Below are 21,163 nucleotides of genomic sequence, written 5' to 3' on the forward strand. Positions count from 1 at the left end.
TATTGCTTTTCTGACTTTCGTGCCCAATCTACTTGGCTGCTAGTGTTTGTAATATTTTGTCTACTGAGAGAGATGTTCTTACATAAAATCTTGTTATACTTTTGCCGAAAAGCTGTATTGAAATCTGACACGCCAGGTGGATTAACAACAAGCTAAACTGTGTTTTGCTATATTGCACTTGTGATTTCATGAAAATTAAATATTTTTAGTAATTTAATTAGAATTTGGCGCGCTGCAATTCAGCGGGTGTTGATGAAAATGATCCTGCTAAAGGGATGGGTGCGTCAAGAAGTTAAAGCTTTGGCAGACAGAATGGACAGATGAGAGAGAAAAAGAGAAGAGGTGGAGGATGTGAGCGGGAGGGTTCACCTCTGTTTCTGGTGCATGGGTTGCTGTCTCATGGCCATGTACTGAGAGTCCTCTTGAAGTCTGTTGAGTGGTGAGTCTGGCTTCAGTCTGATGCCATAGTAGTGGTACTTGGAGTTGCCCCTGGAACAAACAGGAACATGGGGGGTTAATAAGGAAATTGTAATCAGCTTCGTAATCTGTTTTATCATCATCAGAATAAATCCTCACTATCAGTATCATCAATCAATCTTTCTAATCTATCATTAACATTATCCTACACCTGCTCTTCATCACCATCAAGGTCATACCTAGTGCCGAGGCGGCGGGTCCTGAGGCCCATGAAGACGGAGCGGATGAGTTTCCCAAAGGAGGCAGCGTTGACAGGGTCCAGTTTCTGCTCCTGACAATGGCGCAGGTAATGGTTGTAGAGGGAGCTCCGGGGCAGGCTCACCCCCTCCGCTGTCTCATAGTTATCCAGCAGCCACTGCAGCTACACACACACACAGCACAGAAACACACCATCAGTCACCTACTGGACACCTACTGCTGCACTCTGATCCTCACAGTACCTCAGAGGAGGCTGGTGGTAGGAGCTATAGGAGGACGGGCTCATTGTAATAGCTGGAATGGAATAAATGTAACGGTATCAAACATCAAAAATATTGAAACCACTCGTTTGCCTCCGTTCCATTAATTCCATTCCAGCTATTACAATGAGACCGTCCTCCTATAGCTCCTCCCACGAGCCTCCTCTGCAGTACCTCCATCCTGCAGCTGTCTGCCCAAGGAGAGGGAGAGCACTGCCTTCTAGTATCAAAGGACAGCAGAAACACACACACACACACACACACACACACACACACACACACACACACACACACACACACACACACACACACACACACACACACACACACACACACACACACACACACACACACACACACACACACACACACACACTTAAGTGATTTTAAACATGAGGGTGAGAATTTAGATTTTGGCTTAAACTGTCGGGGGGTGTATTTGTGTGATAATTGCTCATTCATTGCCTCATCAGAAGACCACATATTATACCTGTCCACTAGAGCAATATAGAACTCTGCTCACCGCTATTCTCCAATAGAGAGGACTTCCCTGTCTGTGTGGATGGTGAATGGTGGAGAGGTAAAGGGATGATGATCGCCAGTTGGAATATAAATAAATACAAGCTGTGGGGATGGATATTTTTCTTCATTAACAGGTTGGCCAGACTGAGTGTGGTAGACACAGCATGAAGTGGACTAGAGACTTGATGACAATAATATGACTGTCAGGAGCTGCTTGATAATATAGAGATTCTAGATAGGTGACCAAGGGTTAAGAGCGGGAATGGAGAAGAACCCCCTAGCGTCCAATGAAATAGCTGATTTGAATGGCAGCTCTGGTAAAGTAGTCGTTGAAAAGGAGGGAGGGAGTTGTGTTGCTATAACAATCACATAGCAGTCATGATGTGGAGGATGGGGAATCTGAAAACGCAAGAGGTGAAATATGCATAGCTTTTGTCAAGACATGGCCAAGGCAAGCCCAGCCACCAGCAAGTCCCACAATCAACAAGTTGTGGTTGAGCAATAAGCGGCAGCAGATGCAAGGAAAGTCTATGGTCAGACGACAATGTAGTGTTTTATGCCACAGCACCGTGAGGCTTGCATTAGCAGAAGTCTGTCAGTAAGTTCCCTTCAGCAGTAAGAGAAGAGATCTCAGTGACAAGTGGTAGTGTAGCCCACAGCCAGGGAGACAAAGGTGGGCCTTTCTAGTCCTTTTCAAAGAAAGTTCCTGTTTGACTTACATGGCTGTTGAGCAGGCTGCTTTTGTGAGTTGCAATCCCTTCAGACTTTTGGAGGTTTTCAATCGCCATTTCAAGCTAAAGAAAAAAAGGAGCATGCAAAAAAAATAATTAAAAACGGGAGGAAGCAAAAAAGGAGGGGAACGAAAAAGAGAGGGAGAGAGGAATTGAGGTGAAGGGGGGTAGACAGGGAAAACAAAATCACAAAACAGAAAGGAAATAAGACGGTTAGCTGCAGCCAGATCTCTGCATTTCTATTACACTCAGTCAGTCTTGCGACCAAATTCATTATTGGCTGACAAAAGCATGCAAATGAGGGGGACTCAAGGGGTTAAGCTGCTGACTGAAGGCCTTCCTGGTTTGACACTATGCAAATGTATTCTGCAAACAGGGCCACGTCACACCATGCACAGTGACAATGAGTCGACAAATTCCACCTTTCCCCAAAAATAATCATCACACAATGCAAAACATGACCAATTATATGGAATGGTCAGTCACTGTTGCAACCGATTCAAGACAAGGACTGACTGGCCTAATACAAAACACATCTTACAGGAGATATAGATTTCCATATCATCCCCCTCTTTTCTTTCCATTTGTTATCCCAAAGGAACCAGTTCAATGAATTAATGAATTTACCAGATGATTTAGATATTTTTCTGCGGTATGGACTAGAGAAAATAGAAGTTAAACTAGCGGGCATAGCGAATGATAAAACCTGGGACTGGGCTTGCTTTAAAGAGGGGGGGAGAAAAGACACCCACAGAAAGATGAATGGTACAGTGGCCAAACTTGAGAAGAAAAAGAGCAGGCATCGTTCCAAGGCCTTAAAAAGTCTCCCAAGGGCTGTTGGCCAAATGGTAACGAGGCCGAGGGGTTGCTTTGTTTCACAGGGCGCTCAAGTGCCTGTGAAAAACTCTAAAACAAGGCAGCACTGAATTATTTAAGCCAGCCTGTGTCCTGCTTCCCCTGTCCTGCTCTTCCCGTAATGCCATGGGGCACTGGGGAGGTTGAGGCCCACCCCATACTCAGGTTTCCCTGAGGCTCAGCAGATAGGCCAGGCAAGCAGGTGTGATGACAGCCACGGCTGCGTGCGTCACAGCCACGGCAGCGTAAGGCAGGGCAATTTGTCCTTTACGGCAGAGCAATTTGTTTGTTGGTGTAACTAATCATTTAGACACGCTTCATATACTGTAGGATACTTTAATCCGTACACGGCTTAAAAAGCTGTTTAGTAAAGGCAACCATAAACCATCCCTCGTGTATGTAATGATATGGAATTACTGACTCTCAGACATGGGTATTCATTTCTCAATTGTTGGTGCATCTACTACAGTTGAAGTCGGAAGTATACATACACTTTGGTTGGAGTCATTAAAACTTGTTTTTCAACCACTCCACACATTTCTTGTTAAAAAAAATATTGTTTTGGTAAGTCGGTTAGGACATTTCCAACAATTGTTTACAGACAGATTATTTCACTTCTAATTCACTGTATCACAATTCCAGTGGGTCAGAAGTTTGCATACACTAAGTTGATTGTGCCTTTAAACAGCTTGGAAAATTCCAGAAAATGATGTCATGGCTTTAGAAGCTTCTGATAGGCTAATAGACATCATTTGAGTCAATTGGCGGTGTACCTGTGGATGTATTTCAAGGCCTACCTTCAAACTCAGTGCCTCTTTGCTTGACATAATGGGAAAATAAAATAAATCAGCCAAGACCTCAGGAAATTTTTTTGTAGACCTCCACAAGTCTGGTTCATCCTTCGGAGCAATTTCCAAATGCCTGAAGGTACCATGTTCATCTGTACAAACAATAGTAAGCAAGTACAGCAAAGGACCTAGTACAGCAAAGGACCCTGTGAAGATGCTGGAGGAAGCAGGTACAAAAGTATCTATATCCACAGTAAAAAAAAGAGTCCTATATCGACAACCTGAAAGGCCGCTCAACAAGGAAGAAGCCACTGCTCCAAAACCGCCATAAAAAGCCAGACTACGGTTTGCAGCTGCACACGGGGACAAAGATCGTACTTTTTGGAGAAATGTCCTCTGGTCTGATGAAACAAAAATAGAACTGTTTGGCCATAATGACCATCGTTATGTTTGGAGGAAAAAGGGGGGGAGCTTGCAAGCCGAAGAACACCATCCCAACCGTGAAGCACGGGGGTGGCAGCGTCATGTTGTGGGGGTTCTTTGCTACAGGAGGGACTGGAGCACTTCACAGAATAGATGGTATCATGAGGATGGAAATAATGTGGATATATTGAGGCAACATCTCAAGACATCAGTCAGAAAATTTGTGGGGTCAAATGAAATTAGCTGAAAAAGGACAACAAAGTCAAGGTAATGGAGTGGCCATCACAAAGTCCTGACCACAATCCCATAGAAAATTTGTGGGCAGAACTGAAAAAGCGTGCGTGAGCAAGGAGGCCTACAAACCTGACTCAGTTACACCAGCTCTGTCAGGAAGAATGGGCCAAAATTCACCCAAATCATTGTGGGAAGCTTGTGAAGAGCTATCCGAAACATTTGACCCAAGTTAAACAATTTAAAGTCAATGCTACCAAATACTAATTGAGTGTATGTAAACTTCTGACCCACTGGAAATGCGATTAAAGAAATCAAAGCTGAAATAAATCATTCTCTCTGCTATTATTCTGACATTTCACATTCTTAAAATAAAGTGGTGACCCTAACTGACCTAAGACAGGGAATTTTTTACTGGGATTAAATGTCAGGAATTGTGAAAACATGAGTGTAAATGTATTTGGCTAAGGTGTATGTAAACTTCCAACTTCAACTGTATACCATAATGTTTGATGGACTTACGTAGTCATATCACAATCATTTCACTGACAAACCTACTGGACTGGAAACATTATTCTCCCTACTAAGTTCCTAAATCCTAACAAACAGCAAACAAGGACAGAGTATATGTAACCCATCCAAGGTGCTCACCATAGCAGAGGAGGAGCGGGAAGAGTGTGAGGCGTGGTGGCGACCCCCATCCATGCCCCCGCCGTGGATCAGGTAGGTGCCGCCACCAGAGATGACCTGACTACCGCCCACATCCATGGCGATGCCCACCATACCGTGGGGTGGCCCGCCGCCGGCCGAGGAGACCACCGTGGTGACCTGGGCACCCCCACCCTGAGAGTCAAAGTAGGATCCTCCACTACCTTGCCCATACAGCTGGGCCTCAGGGTTATAGGAGTAGGCTGTCCGGCTGGGGAAAGAGGTGCTATAAGGTAAAGATATGACCTCAGATCTATACAGAGTGAAATATGAATCACATACTGTAACATTGCATCACTTAGCTTCTGTTCCTATTATAGTATTACCCATTGGGTTGCAAAGAGAGGGTACAGTGCTTTGACTTTTTCCACATTTTATTGTGTTAGACAGAAAATTAAATGGCTTAAATTGAGATTTTTGGAGTCACTGGTCTACATACAATACCCTATAATATCAAAGTGGAATGATGTTTTTATTTTATTTTTTTAATTCCCATTTTTTTATACAAATGAATTCAAAATGAAAATTTGAAATGTCTTGAGTCAATAAGTACTCAAGCCCTTTGCTATGGCAAGCCTAAAGAAGTAAAAATGTGCTTAACATGAGACATAAGTTGCAATCAAAGTGTTGAACATGATTTTAGAATGACTACCTCATCTCTGTACCCCACACATACAATTATCTGTAAGGTAACTCAGTCAAGTGGGGAATTTCAAAACACAGATTCATCAAAGACCAGGGAGGTTTTCCAATGCCTCACAAAGAAGGGCACCTATTGGTAGATGGGTATAAAAAAAGCAGACATTGAATATCTCCTTAAGCATGGTGAAGTTATTAATTACACTTTGGGATTGTGTATCAATACACCCAGTCACTACAAAGATACAGGCGTCCTTACTAACTCAGTTGCCAGAGAGGAAGGTAACCACTCAGGGATTTCAACATGAAAACAATGGTGACGTTAAAACAGGTACAGTGTTTAATGGTTGGGATAGGAGAAAAGTGAGGCTGGATCAACAACATTGTAGTTACTCCACAATACTAACTTATCTGACAGGGTGAAAAGAAGGAAGCCTGTACAGAATAAAAAATATTTAAAAACATGCATCCTATTTTCAAACAAGGCACTAAAGTAATACTGCAAGATATTGTTGTCTTGGCTGTGTGCTTAGGGTCGTTGTCCTGTTGGAAGGTGTAAGTTCGCCCCAGTCTGAGGTTCTGAGCAGGGGTCTCTCTGTACTTGCTCCGTTCATCTTTTCTTCGATCCTGACTAGTCTCCCAGTCCCTGCCACTGGAAAACATCCCCACAGCATGATGCTGCAACCACCATGCTTCACCGTAGGGATGGTGCAAGGTTTCCTCCAGACGTGACGTTTGGCATTCACCTCAATGACCAAGGCCCTACTCCCCCGATTGCTCAGTTTGGCCAGGCGGCCAGCTCTAGGAAGAGTCTTGGTGGTTCCAAACATCTTCCATTTAAGATATGTTTTTTGTTGGTACTCTTCCTCAGATCTGTGCCTCGGCAGAGTCGTATCTTGGAGGTCTACGGACAATTCCTCCGACCTCATGGCTTCATATATTATTCTACCTCACGCACTGTCTACTGTGGGACCTTATACAGTCGTGGCCAAAAGTTTTGAGAATGACACAAATATTAATTTTCACAAAGTATGTTTGTATGATGGCAAGTTGCATATGCTCCAGAATGTTATGAAGAGTGATCAGATAAATTGCAATTAATTGCAAAGTCCCTCTTTGCCATGCAAATGAACTGAATCCCCCAAAAACATTTCCACTGCATTTCAGCCCTGCCACAAAAGGACCAGCTGACATCATGTCAGTGATTCTCTCGTTAACACAGGTGTGAGTGTTGACGAGGACAAGGCTGGAGATCACTCGGTCATGCTGATTGAGTTCGAATAACAGACTGGAAGCTTCAAAAGGAGGGTGGTGCTTGGAATCATTGTTCTTCCTCTGTCAACCATGGTTACCTGCAAGGAAACACGTGCAGTCATCATTGCTTTGCACAAAAAGGGCTTCACAGGCAAGAATATTGCTGCCAGTAAGATTGCACCTAAATCAACCATTTATCGGATCAAGAACTTCAAGGAGAACAGTATAATTGTTGTGAAGAAGGCTTCAGGGAGCCCAAGAAAGTCCAGCAAGCGCCAGGACCGTCTCCTAAAGTTGATTCAGCTGCGGGATCGGGGCACCACCAGTACAGAGCTTGCTCAGGAATGGCAGCAGGCAGGTGTGAGTGCATCTTCAAGCACAGTGAAGCGAAGACTTTTGGAGGATGGCCTGGTGTCAAAGAAGGGTAGCAAAGAAGCCACTTCTCTCCAGGAAAAACATCAGGGACAGACTGATATTCTGCAAAAGGTACATGAATTGGACTGCTGAGGATTGGGGTAAAGTAATTTTCTCTGATGAATCCCCTTTCCGATTGATTAGGGCATCCGCAAAAAAGCTTGTCCGGAGAAGACAAGGTGAGCGCTACCATCAGTCCTGTGTCATGCCAACAGTAAAGCCTCCTGAAACCATTCATGTGTGGGGTTGCTTCTCAGCCAAGGGAGTGGGCTCACTCACAATTTTGCCTAAGAACACAGCCATGAATAAAGAATGGTACCAACACATCCTCAGAGAGCAACTTCTCCCAACCATCCAGGAACAGTTGTGACGAACAATGCCTTTTCCAGCATGAGTGATAACTAAGTGGCTCGGGGAACAAAACATCAATATTTTGGGTCCATTGCCAGGACACTCCTCAGACCTTAATCCCATTGAGAATTTGTGGTCATTCCTCAAGAGGCGGGTGGACAAACAAAAACCCACACATTCTGACAAACTCCAAGCATTGATTATGCAAGAATGAGCTTCCATCAGTCAGGATGTGGCCCAGAAGTTAACTGACAGCATGCCAGGGCAGATTGCAGAGGTCTTGAAAAAGAAGGGTCAACACTGCAAATATTGACTCTGTATCAACTTCATAATTGTCAACTAAAACCTTTGACACTTATGAAATGCTTGTAATTATACTTCAGTATTCCATAGTAACATCTGACAAAAATATCCAAAGACACTGAGACAGCAAACTTTGTGAAAATGTATATTTGTGTCATTCTCAAAACTTTTGGCCATGTAGACTGTAAACAGGTGTAAGCACAACCCCCACCTGTGGATGTCGGGCCCTCATACCACCCTCATGGAGTCTGTTTCTGACCGTTTGAGCAGACACATGCACATTTGTGGCCTGCTAGAAGTCATTTTGCAGGGCTCTGGCAGTGCTCCTCCTTGCACAAAGGCGGAGGTAGCGGTCCTGCTGCTGGGTTGTTGCCCTCCTACGGCCTCCTCCACGTCTCCTGATGTGCTGGCCTGTCTCCTGGTAGCGCCTCCATGCTCTGGACACTACGCTGACAGACACAGCAAACCTTCTTGCCACAGCTCGCATTGATGTGCCATCCTGGATGAGCTGCACTACCTGAGCCACTTGTGTGGGTTGTAGACTCCGTCTCACGCTACCACTAGAGTGAAAGCACCGCCAGCATTCAAAAGTGACCAAAACATCAGCCAAGAAGCATAGGAACTGAGAAGTGGTCTGTAGTTATCACCTGCAGAACCACTCCTTTATTGGGGGTGTCTTGCTAATTGCCTATAATTTCCACCTGTTGTCTATTCCATTTGCACAACAGCATGTGACATTTATTGTCAATCAGTGTTGGACAGTTTGATTTCACAGAAGTGTGATTGACTTGGAGTTACATTGTGTTGTTTAAGTGTTCCCTTTATTTTTTGAGCAGTGTATTTCAAAATTAAAATTAAATTCGCTAGCCTACGTTGTAGGCCGCATGTGCTGCCCCAGAATCTCATGTTCTCATCCGCTGTCATGGTATGAACGATGTGCGTAATTCCAGTCCATATAATACAGTACAATACAGTAATACAGTTCACACTCGAAAATATTAGTCTACAGGAACTAGATTAATTTATTTACCCATTTAGCTAGCTACATCTATGGTTTCCCTGTTTTTCTGTTATCCATAATGTGCAGTAGCCTAAATCATATACACTACCGTTTAAATGTTTGGGGTCACTGATAAATGTCCTTGTTTTTGAAAGAAAAGCACATTTTTGTCCATTAAAATAACATCAAATTGATCAGAAATACAGTGTAGACATTGTTAATGTTGTAAATGACTATTGTAGCTGGAAACGGAATATTTTTTATGCAATATCTACATAGGCGTACAGAGGCCCATTATCAGCAACCATCACTCCTGTGTTCCAATGGGACGTGGTGTTAACTAATCCAAGTTTATAATTTTAAAAGTCTAATTGATCATTAGAAAACCCTTTTGCAATTATTTTAGCAGAACTGAAAACCTTTTTTCTGATTAAAGAAGCAATAAAACTGGCCTTCTTTAGACTAGTTGAGTATCTGAAGCGTCAGTATTTGGGGGTTTGATTACAGGCTCCAAATGACCCGAAACGAACAACTTTCTTCTGAAACTCGTCAGTCTATTCTTGTTCACAGAAATGAAGGCTATTCCATGCGAGAAATTGCCAAGAAACTGAAGATCTCGTACAACACTGTGTACTACTCCCTTCACAGAACAGTGCAAACTGCCTCTAACCAGAATAGAAAATAAGAGTGGGAGGGCCCTGGTGCACAACTGAGCAAGAGGAAAAGTACATTAGAGTGTCTAGTTTGAGAAACAGATGCCTCACAAGTCCTCAAATGGCAGCTTCATTAAATAGTACCCGCAAAACACCAGTCTCAACATCAACAGTGAAGAGGCGACTCTGGGATGTGGAGTTGCTGTATTTTAAGTTGCTTTTCTTTCAAAAACAAGGACATTTCTAAGTGATGCAAAACTTTTGAACGATAGTGTATGTATTGGGTAAGTGCACAATCATTTGGGCTTTTTGGGGGGTTTGGGCTCAATAAATGATGTTAATGAAGGCTCATAAAATGTATTTAATATATGGCTCATCAGGCTCAGGTAGCATCAGGTTTGAATGTTCATGCGGAACAAAGCTCTAATCAAAGACATCCATACATATTTAAATGCTTTATTATGCATGCTTTTGAATAACACTTCCGGTTTTGGCGTAAAATACCATGTTACCCGGGAGAAAAGTGATTTATTCTCAGGATGGAACATCTGTAAAATACCGGGAAAAATATCACAACTGGCCATGATCGGGAATCCTATAGGGCGGCGCACAATTGGCCCAGCGGCGTCCGGGTATAGTATAGCGGAGTGAGATACGAGATATTAGCGTATACGTATATGAGATCTAATGTCCGATTGACACCTCTATAGATTAAGTTTCAAGAAAGGAAAAGCACACATAGGTTAAGTGATAGCAAAATAAGCATAGTAACTGTGAGCCCACACATAGGGAGTAGTGACATACACACCAATAGGGAGACACACATAGGAGTAATTTAATCAGAATTAGAAATACATACACATAGATTTAGGGTTGGCACGAATGGCACGAAGGTATCTGCACGCACTACCAATGGAAACTATCTAATGTTGAGACCTAAACGTTAAATTGGCCAATATACATTAGCCGATCTAACATACTAAGATCTAACAGCATCTAACAGTAAGACCTAAAAGTAAAACTGGTTGAAGTAATTGATCTAAACTATATTAGTAGGAAGGGAGGCAAGAACTACTGGAGGCGCGCAAAATAGGTTTGACCATTCCACGAAAAGAGACACACACATAGATTGTGCAGGATAACAACTATAGTAATTGGATAACGGTAAACAGCACATACATAGGTCTTAGATATCCATACACCTAGATTGAGAGAATATACTGTAGAACATAACTATAGTAATTGGATAGCGGTAAAAAGCACATACACATAGAAGATGAGACAGAAAAAGGATTGGGCGGCTGTAAAAGGAGACGGGACCCCAGGTCAGGGGGCAGCGGTGGTTTTACAGTGGGCTGTAGATAGAGAGCAGAGAGAGAGAGAGCGGACAGACAGGAGTCAAATATTTATTGCTACTCTTGGGGAAAGAGCAGGAAAGATTTTAAAAAGAAAGGGAAAAAGTCAAGAAAAGGTGACAAGAGTCAAGAGAGGAAAGGAAAAGAGAAGATAAGGGGACAGACAGGGAAAAGAGAGAGAGGCAGAGACAACTTTATATATCACTTTATATATTCACTTTGTATGTTGTCTACCTCAAATCAAATCAAAATCAAATCAAATTTTATTTGTCACATACACATGGTTAGCAGATGTTAATGCGAGTGTAGCGAAATGCTTGTGCTTCTAGTTCCGACAATGCAGTGATAACCAACAAGTAATCTAACTAACAATTCCAAAACTACTGTCTTATACACAGTGTAAGGGGATAAGGAACATGTACATAAGGATATATGAATGAGTGATGGTACAGAGCAGCATACATTAGATGGTATCGAGTACAGTATATACATATGAGATGAGTGTGTAGACAAAGTAAACAAAGTGGCATAGTTAAAGTGGCTAGTGATACATGTGTTACATAAGGATGCAGTCGATGATGTAGAGTACAGTATATACATATGCATATGAGATGAATAATGTAGGGTAAGTAACATTATATAAGGTAGCATTGTTTAAAGTGGCTAGTGATATATTTACATCATTTCCCATCAATTCCCATTATTAAAATGGCTGGAGTTGGGTCAGTGTCAATGACAGTGTGTTGGCAGCAGCCACTCAATGTTAGTGGTGGCTGTTTAACAGTCTGATGGCCTTGAGATAGAAGCTGTTTTTCAGTCTCTCGGTCCCAGCTTTGATGCACCTGTACTGACCTCGCCTTCTGGATGATAGCGGGGTGAACAGGCAGTGGTTCGGGTGGTTGATGTCCTTGATGATCTTTATGGCCTTCCTGTAACAACGGGTGGTGTAGGTGTCCTGGAGGGCAGGTAGTTTGCCCCCGGTGATGCGTTGTGCAGTCCTCACTACCCTCTGGAGAGCCTTACGGTTGAGGGCGGAGCAGTTGCCGTACCAGGCGGTGATACAGCCCGCCAGGATGCTCTCGATTGTGCATCTGTAGAAGTTTGTGAGTGCTTTTGGTGACAAGCCGAATTTCTTCAGCCTCCTGAGGTTGAATAGGCGCTGCTGCGCCTTCTTCACGACGCTGTCTGTGTGAGTGGATCAATTCATTTTGTCTGTGATGTGTATGCCGAGGAACTTAAAACTAGTTACCCTCTCCACTACTGTTCCATCGATGTGGATAGGGGGGTGTTCCCTCTGCTGTTTCCTGAAGTCCACAATCATCTCCTTAGTTTTGTTGACGTTGAGTGTGAGGTTATTTTCCTGACACCACACTCCGAGGGCCCTCACCTCCTCCCTGTAGGCCGTCTCGTCGTTGTTGGTAATCAAGCCTACCACTGTTGTGTCATCCGCAAACTTGATGATTGAGTTGGAGGCGTGCGTGGCCACGCAGTCGTGGGTGAACAGGGAGTACAGGAGAGGGCTCAGAACGCACCCTTGTGGGGCCCCCGTGTTGAGGATCAGCGGGGAGGAGATGTTGTTGCCTACCCTCACCACCTGGGGGCGGCCCGTCAGGAAGTCCAGTACCCAGTTGCACAGGGCGGGGTCGAGACCCAGGGTCTCGAGCTTGATGACGAGCTTGGAGGGTACTATGGTGTTGAATGCCGAGCTGTAGTCGATGAACAGCATTCTCACATAGGTATTCCTCTTGTCCAGGTGGGTTAGGGCAGTGTGCAGTGTGGTTGAGATTGCATCGTCTGTGGACCTATTTGGGCGGTAAGCAAATTGGAGTGGGTCTAGGGTGTCACTTGCTTTGGCAATGTTAACACATGTTTCCCATGCCATTAAAGCCCTTGAATTGAATTGAATTGACAACGAGGGAGCGAGAGTAAGGAGAATCCTCACTGGGGAAACGCTTGGACCTTTAAATTAGGGCTATTTTCTGGGAATGGTCTCGATAGTGTGTGCCTACAACACGGGAGACTCGGGTTCGCATCTCAGCCTGGGCACCACTAGACTAAAATTCATTCTGATTGTAATTCTATTGATAGGTTTTGCCTGGACAGATACAGTTGTTGCAGATATAATCTGAACGTTTTAATAGCTTGTTTAGGTTAAATTGAAAGACTAATTCATTTAAAATAATAGCGAGGTGATTTCAATGGAATACGTTGTGTTGCCCAAATGATCTGCTGGAATAATGTATTGAGACTGGGGTCGTATTTAAATTACTGAATCATAGATGAGACAGTTACCTAAACCTGATGAATTCTAAATAATAACGGAGAGATAATTGCGATAGAGTTGTGCCCATCGAAATGTGTTTTTATTCTTATGGATTGACTGATGTAGGTTATAAATTTAGCCGATTTACATATTACACTTAAGGCTGGAACAATTCATAAGGGTGAAGCCGAAAGATGGGACAGTTGTAAAGTTTGGTTATAATCGTACGATAGTGTAAGGTAAGACAGAACGTTGTTGGAGGAGAGGTTGTATTTTTGTCCACTGGTAAGAAGAGGACAGTTAGTCGCGCTCACTGGGCTATATTTGGCTGTAAGAGAGGGAGGTCTGAATAGTTGAATCATAAAAATTTTGTGACAGTTCCCGGTTATTGATTTTTGATTTGATTGTTTAGGTAACACCAGTGCAATTGAACAGGAAGTTAAGGTATACTAACATTATAATCTGTTTCCATTACATGGAACCATGACAGGTCCGCAAAGTGGATTGCAGGTTGAGTAATTTTATTTTAAAGGGACGGTGACTGAATGGGATTTAATGTTGCAAAACAAGCTTGGAGGGCACATTCAATTAAGTATAATGAACCATTGAGGAAATTTAAAACTAATGATTGGAGGGAGTACAATGGAATTATCATTATTATTAGGTTTTCTTTGTAGTCAACGTTTGGGTTCCTGAATCGGGGCACACATATAGAATATTAGAAGTTTTATTTTCTGAGTTTTAATTAAACATTTGTGAATTATTTTGATAAAGGAAATGTACTGGGAACCTGGGATACAACATGTAGAAAATGTTTGAGGGTTTTTCTTTAATTTGTCTAATATAGTATGGAACCCAACTGTAAAAGGGTGGTATAACCTTTGACCTCTATCATGGCTTTCCCTTGTGGTCTGATCAGCTTCGTGGGAGGGCCATTTGGATAATGAATTTAAGGTAATTTGTGATACTGATTTTAAGGTAAATTGAGTAATTGATAATTATGAATGAGTTTATAGTTATTTGACATGGTGGTAATTTGAACAAATGAGAAGAAAGAATTGGCATAGCCTTGGATTAATGGTAGACTTATGTTAAGTATTTAGAACCTAATCCAGACCAACAGGACAGGGATATATGACATCTGTGGTGATTCAGAATTATTGAGAACATCGAGATAACCTTAACTTCTTGGATATACGGGGCGCTATTTTAATTTTTGGATGAAGAACGTTCCCGTTTTAAACAAGAAATTTTGTCACGAAAAGATGCTCGACTATGCATATAATTGACAGCTTTGGAAAGAAAACACTCTGACGTTTCCAAAACTGCAGAGATATTGTCTGTGAGTGCCACAGAACTGATGTTACAGGCGAAACCCAGAAACAGCCTCATGCCAATGACTCCTTATATGGCTGTGAAGGAGCTAGGAGTCAGCTTACGTTTTCCCCAAGGTGTCTGCAGCATTGTGACGTCTTTTTAGGCATTTCCATTGGAGAATGGCTGTAAGAGACCATATAGGGCGAGTGGACGCATGGTGTCTCCCGGAGAAAACATTGCGTAAAATACTGAGGTAGCCATTTTTCCAATAGTTTCTTATGAGAAACCAACTGCCTCCACGGATATATTATTGAATACATATGTTAAAAACACTTTGAGGATGGATCCTAAACAACGTTTGCCGTGTTTCTATCGATATTATGGAGCAAATTTTGAAAAAAGTTTGCCGTTATAGTTGAAGTATTTTTGGTCGATTTCTCAGCCAAGCAGGATGAACAAACATGACGTTTTTCACCTACAAAAATATTATTTTTGGAAAAAATTAACATTTGCTATCTTACTGGGAGTCTCCTGAGTGAAAGCATCTGAAGTTCTTCAAAGGTAAATGATTTAATTTGGTTTTCTTATTTTTGTGAAAATGTTGCCTGCTGCCAGCACAGCCTAGCATAGCATTATGCCATGCTAAACTTACACAAATGCTTGTTTAGCGTTGGCTGTAACGCATATTTTGAAAATCTGAGATGACAGTGTTGATAACCTCTTGGTCCTACCTGGCACACAGGCGTCCCATCTAGAGCTCTGGAAATGCAAATGCGCTACGCTAAATGCTAATAGTATTAGTTAAAACTCAAACGTTCATTAAAATACACATGCAGGGTATTGAATTAAAGCTACACTCGTTGTGAATCCAGGCAACAAGTCAGATTTTTAAAATGCTTTTCGGCGAAAGCATGAGAAGCTATTATCTGATAGCATGTAACAGCCCAAAAGACCCGCAGGGGACGTAAACAAAATAATTAGCATAGTCGTCGCTACACAAACCGCACAAATAAAATATAAAACATTCATTACCTTTGACCATCTTCTTTGTTGGCACTCCTAGATGTCCCATAATCACTATTGGGTCTTTTTTTCGATTAAATCGGTCCATATATAGCCTAGATATCGATCTATGAAGACTGTGTGATAAACAAAAAAAAATAGCGTCTTATAACGTAACGTAATTTTTTTAATTAAAAAAGTCGACGATAAACTTTCACAAAACACTTCAAAATACTTTTGTAATGCAACTTTAGGTATTAGTAAACGTTAATAAGCGATCAAATTGATCACGAGGCGAAGTATATTCTTTAGCTGTCCGTCTGGAAATAATGTCCGGGTAAATCTCAACCAAAATATCCGGTCGGAGACCGGAAGAAATGCGCTGCCTTGCGTCTGTTTGACCAAGAAACAAATAGTAGGCAAATGACAAGACTCTAGACAACGTGTGGAAGCTGTAGGTATTGCAACCTCAGCCCCATTAAATGTGGTTCACCTTTATCAATGGGTTCAAGTCGCGCATGGATATATTTTTCAATTTTCAGTGATCAGATTTTCCTGCACTTTTCGATGAAACGCACGTTCTGTTATAGTCACAGCGGTGATTTAACCAGTTTTATAAACGTCTGAGTGTTTTCTATCCACACATACTAATCATATGCATATACTATATTCCTGGCATGAGCAGCAGGGCGCTGAAATGTTGCGCGATTTTTAACAGAATGTTCGAAAAAGTAGGGGGTAGGAGTAACAGGTTAACAAAAGGCTAAGCTTGTGTTTCAATATATTTATTTCATTTCATTTGCGATTTTCATGAATAGGAAACGTTGCGTTATGGTAATGCGCTTGAGGCTATGATTACGCTCCCGAATACGGGATTGCTGGTCGCTAGAGGTTAATCAACCTATGTAATAACTCTAGAGATGAGATGGCCACCATAGACAGGAAATGTTTCCAAAATCTATGAGTTGAGACAGTGAGACACTTAGCCAAAATTTGGAAACAACCCATATTTGATACGGACTGTTATGAGAAAGACAGACAGATAAGAGAAAGGTCAGACAGAGGAGCCCTCCCCGCACTACGGGGACCTTAAAGGTTTGGGAGCAGAGAGGAGAAGGTGGGGAAGGGGGGCCAGGAAATGAGCAAGATAGGAGTGACACAGAATGGGTAGAGAACAATACTGAGTGGAGACAAAAGTTTTTTAACTAAGGTGTTAAACACGGAAACATTGGCCAGAAATTATTCGGGACAACAGGCCGAAATAGTAGCATTGACTAGGGCCTGTGAAATAAGAAAGGATAGAAAGGTTACTGTTTACATAGACAAGCACATATATATATAAGACCATACAAAGCAGAACAGATAACTCTTAAAGTAGATAAGACACTTGACAGAGAATTGATACAGGATAGACATGAACGAACGCCCCAGGGAGAATTAGACATAAAGAGAATGAAAGGGGTGCTACTACATGACAATGTCTGACATAAGGATAATTTACTAATCTTACCTAAGTCATTATTTAGATTTGCGGCAATATTGATACAGGGGTGGAGCCATGTATCAAAGGGGGGGATAGGATAGGACACTTTGTGGCCTATTGGATAATAATGAACATTAGTTTTTTTACAGCGTTCCCAACTTACTTGGCGGACACGATTATGGTAACTGAAATATTAGGTCAAGATATTATCTCTAGAATTGGTTTACTAGGGTCTAGTTCTTTAAATAATAGATGATATTCTAGCTAATCAGATAGAACAAATATAATGACAGAGTTAGGTTCTAGCAGAACACATGAGAAGACTGTTTGTTAACCAAACCCGTATGTCCAAGATTTTATGCTCTACCGGTGAATTACAGGAGAAGGTGATTCACTCAAACCAGTCCCTGAGGAGAATAGACGGGAAGCAGCCCCATTGGGAGGGGCAATACCAAGTCAAGTACTCCTGGTGACAGCCTTCACGGTGAGAATAGCTGAAAGAGCTACCTGGGTTCATATCACACATTGCAAAAGGGTTACAGGAGAAGACACATTGACACTGTCGAACAATCACAGTATTAGGAGGAGAACCGAATTCCAATAAGGGTCGGGGGTTACCTCTCTAACGAAGATTCCCTGACCTCTCCCTGTCCGCGTTCATAGAAGTGAAAGTGTGGGCTGGCCAAGCTGAGGATATGTTCTCCGGGAAAAATGTGGGGCTTTACAGGAGTGCCGATTGGTTTAAGCTGTCTTATTGTGGGAGCAATATTCCTAAATACACCATGACCCATTCCGAGAATGCAGAAGGTGGTAACGTGACCCATAGTTAGACGATGAGGATATTGTATTAACCAAGCATAAGGGATCACTTGATCTGGATAAACAGGAAGTGAGAGTGGAGATTGGGAAGGATGTCTCAGTGGAGTTCTATGTAGACCAAATGGGGCATCTGACTCCTTGGCAGTCTAGGACTATGAGCCATTATGGAAGATATCTGTGCAGGTCCCCGTGTAGTTCATGGAAGCAGGTCATAGCCTACACGGAGAGAGAGGGCTATATGAATCTGCTTACCCAGTATGGAAGAAGATGGAGTATAGTGAAGGTGAGGGTTTTTGACTGCAATCCGGAGCGAGAGAAGTATTGCATAAAGGTACGAATTACCATTAAAAACGTAAAGAAGGAGGATCTAGGGTTATGGTATGTAGGGTTTGATCAGGTTTCGGTTGACACCATAGTGCCATTCCGGGGTAGAAGAGGTTAGTTAGGGCAGGTGATAGCTCTATAGTCAGCCAGAATACAAGCAGAGCCCCTGACAAAACAGATAGTGATTTCAGAGTAGTCCAGAGCCAAGGGCCGGTGCAGATAGTGCAGACGAAAGATCTGAAAGAAGTGATTGAGGTGGAAACTGGTTATGGGGATTCTACACAGTAAAACCTCAGGTGGCAACCATTCCATTTGATGGAATTGATACACCCAGGGGAATGGCCTGTATGGTAAAGCGGTTCATGAAGGCAGGGAAGCCAGACAATGACAGTTGCATTGATCTGCATTATCTGTATCCCCATGTGCCCATTACATCCAGACTTCCCCCTTTCACAGTTACAGGACATTATTATTGCACGGCTCGCTACGTCATGGATCGCTACGTCACATTCTCTGCAATAGGACAGAGAATGTTACAACCGACAAGACAATGAGGGACTTGACTGGTAGATGAAAAGGCCTAGAGTGGATGTCTGGTGGTTTGTAGAGGGGTGAGGCTGTGGCCTGACCTGCCTACCAATTGGATGGGTAGTTGTGCACTAGTGCAGTTAGGCATGCCCTTCACCCTTATCAAACACGAGGTGAAGAGAGAGAAGGAGTGCTCCGTCCGGATCTTTTGACAATAGAGTTTACATAGGATAGCATTGGATATGTTACTGGCTGAAAAGGGTGGTGGGTGTCATATTCGGAGCAGAATGTTGTTCTTTCATCACCGATAACACAGCTCCAGGCGGATCAGTGACCAAGGCCCTGGCTGGTTCAACTACATTAGCTCACGAATTTGGCAGAGAAATCTGGGGTAGATGACGCTCTAAGAAATTGGTTTGATAGTATGTTTGGGAAATGGAAAAATGTCATAATCACTGTGTTGTGGGCAACCTTCACCTGTATGAGTGTTTTGGTTCTGTTTGGATGTTGTTTGGTCCCTTGTGTGAAAGTTTTGCTATCGGGACTCCGGAGAGGTCAATGACGCAACAGATGGTGTGGTACGGACCGATTTCGAGCTCCGGCCTGTGTGATGACGAATACAGGCCTACAGGCCTAGGAGATGGCTCTGTTTCTTTTAACTACGAGGTGCCAATCAATGTTGGATGAAACTATTTTTGAGGGTTAAGACTGTTTATGAAGATTGTAATAAAAACCCTAACAGGAAGTGTTAGGATACCTAATGTAGGCCTATAACTGTCATTGATGGATAAGGAATGAAAATACACATATTGGTTTTGTGAGATTGATTTTGGTTGACATTGACAATATTAATAAAAATAGACGTGTCATTTTTTGTAGTTAATGTATAGGCAATAATTAACAGGATTCCACCTTGTCACTGTATAACATATGTAAATATATGGCAGGATATGATAAGCAATATATTGGTCAGGATTATTCTTGTATACAATTGATGTGTCAGTGTTATTATTTAGTCATTCAGGGTGGATTGTTTGTTGAGAATTATCTGTTAATTGAACGATTAGAATATGGGTTAACCCTAACCCTATTCCGCCCTGAAACATATAATTGTATGGAATTGATTAGAATGTATAAAATCATAATCAATAAATGTGTAGTCCTAGTCAGAATTAGGGAAAACAATATCAATTATATGGTATTTTAAACACAGACACCATAGGGCAGGTGATAGCTAGTGATTAAGTCAATCTCCCTCCAATTTGAGCCATGAGAGATTGACATATCATTAATGTTAGCTCTCAGACGTGCTGCCCTGTTATGAGCCAATTGTAATTTTCCTAAGTCCCGCTGTGACACCAGACTACATGACTGAAGAGTAGTCCAGGTGAGGCACCTGCCTTGTTGATGGTGTTGTTTAAAAAAAAATTAAATCTTATTTTTTATTTTACTCCCCTTTTCTCCCCAATTTCATGGTACCCAATTGTTAGTAGCTACTATCTTGTCTCATCCCTACAACTCCCGTACGGGCTCGGGAGAGACGAAGGTCGAAAGTCATGCGTCCTCTGATACCCAACCAAGCCGCACTGCTTCTTAACACAGCGTGCATATCATTAATGTTAGCTCTCAGGCGTGCTGCCCTGTTATGAGCCAATTGAATTTTCCTAAGTCCCGCTGTGACACCAGAATACATGACTGAAGAGTAGTCCAGGTGAGGCATGCATCCTCTGATACCGAACCCAACCAAGCCGCACTGCTTCTTAACCTCTTGGTCCTACCTGGCACACAGGCGTCCCATCTAGAGCTCTGGAAATGCAAATGCGCTACGCTAAATGCTAATAGTATTAGTTAAAACTCAAACGTTCATTAAAATACACATGCAGGGTATTGAATTAAAGCTACACTCGTTGTGAATCCAGGCAACAAGTCAGATTTTTAAAATGCTTTTCGGCGAAAGCATGAGAAGCTATTATCTGATAGCATGTAACACCCCAAAAAACCCACAGGGGACGTAAACAAAATAATTAGTAATAATAATTATGTTATTATAAAATAACATAGTCGTCGCTACACAAACCGCACAAATAAAATATAAAACATTCATTACCTTTGACCATCTTCTTTGTTGGCACTCCTAGATGTCCCATAATCACTATTGGGTCTTTTTTCCGATTAAATCGGTCCATATATAGCCTAGATATCGATCTATGAAGACTTTGTGATAAACGGAAAAAAATAGCGTTTCATAACGTAACGTCATTTTTT

General features: G+C 42.3%; 1 protein-coding gene across 2 annotated transcripts in view; it reads right to left on the reverse strand.

The window, feature by feature from the left end:
- Positions 1-21,163, reverse strand: part of LOC124037720 (DNA-binding protein RFX2-like) — a 66,370-nt gene that overhangs the window by 14,213 nt on the left and 30,994 nt on the right. The window contains exons 5-8 of one of the 2 annotated variants that reach the window (XM_046352710.1): positions 5,137-5,404; positions 2,177-2,251; positions 657-838; positions 370-489 (exon numbers count right to left, since the gene is read on the reverse strand). In XM_046352710.1, coding sequence (XP_046208666.1) covers positions 370-489; positions 657-838; positions 2,177-2,251; positions 5,137-5,404 — 645 coding nt within the window. The remainder of the gene's footprint in view (positions 1-369; positions 490-656; positions 839-2,176; positions 2,252-5,136; positions 5,405-21,163) is intronic. The other variant, XM_046352711.1, reaches the window with a different exon arrangement.

The sequence above is a fragment of the Oncorhynchus gorbuscha genome, linkage group LG06, assembly GCF_021184085.1.
Source record: "Oncorhynchus gorbuscha isolate QuinsamMale2020 ecotype Even-year linkage group LG06, OgorEven_v1.0, whole genome shotgun sequence".
NCBI lineage: Eukaryota > Metazoa > Chordata > Actinopteri > Salmoniformes > Salmonidae > Oncorhynchus > Oncorhynchus gorbuscha.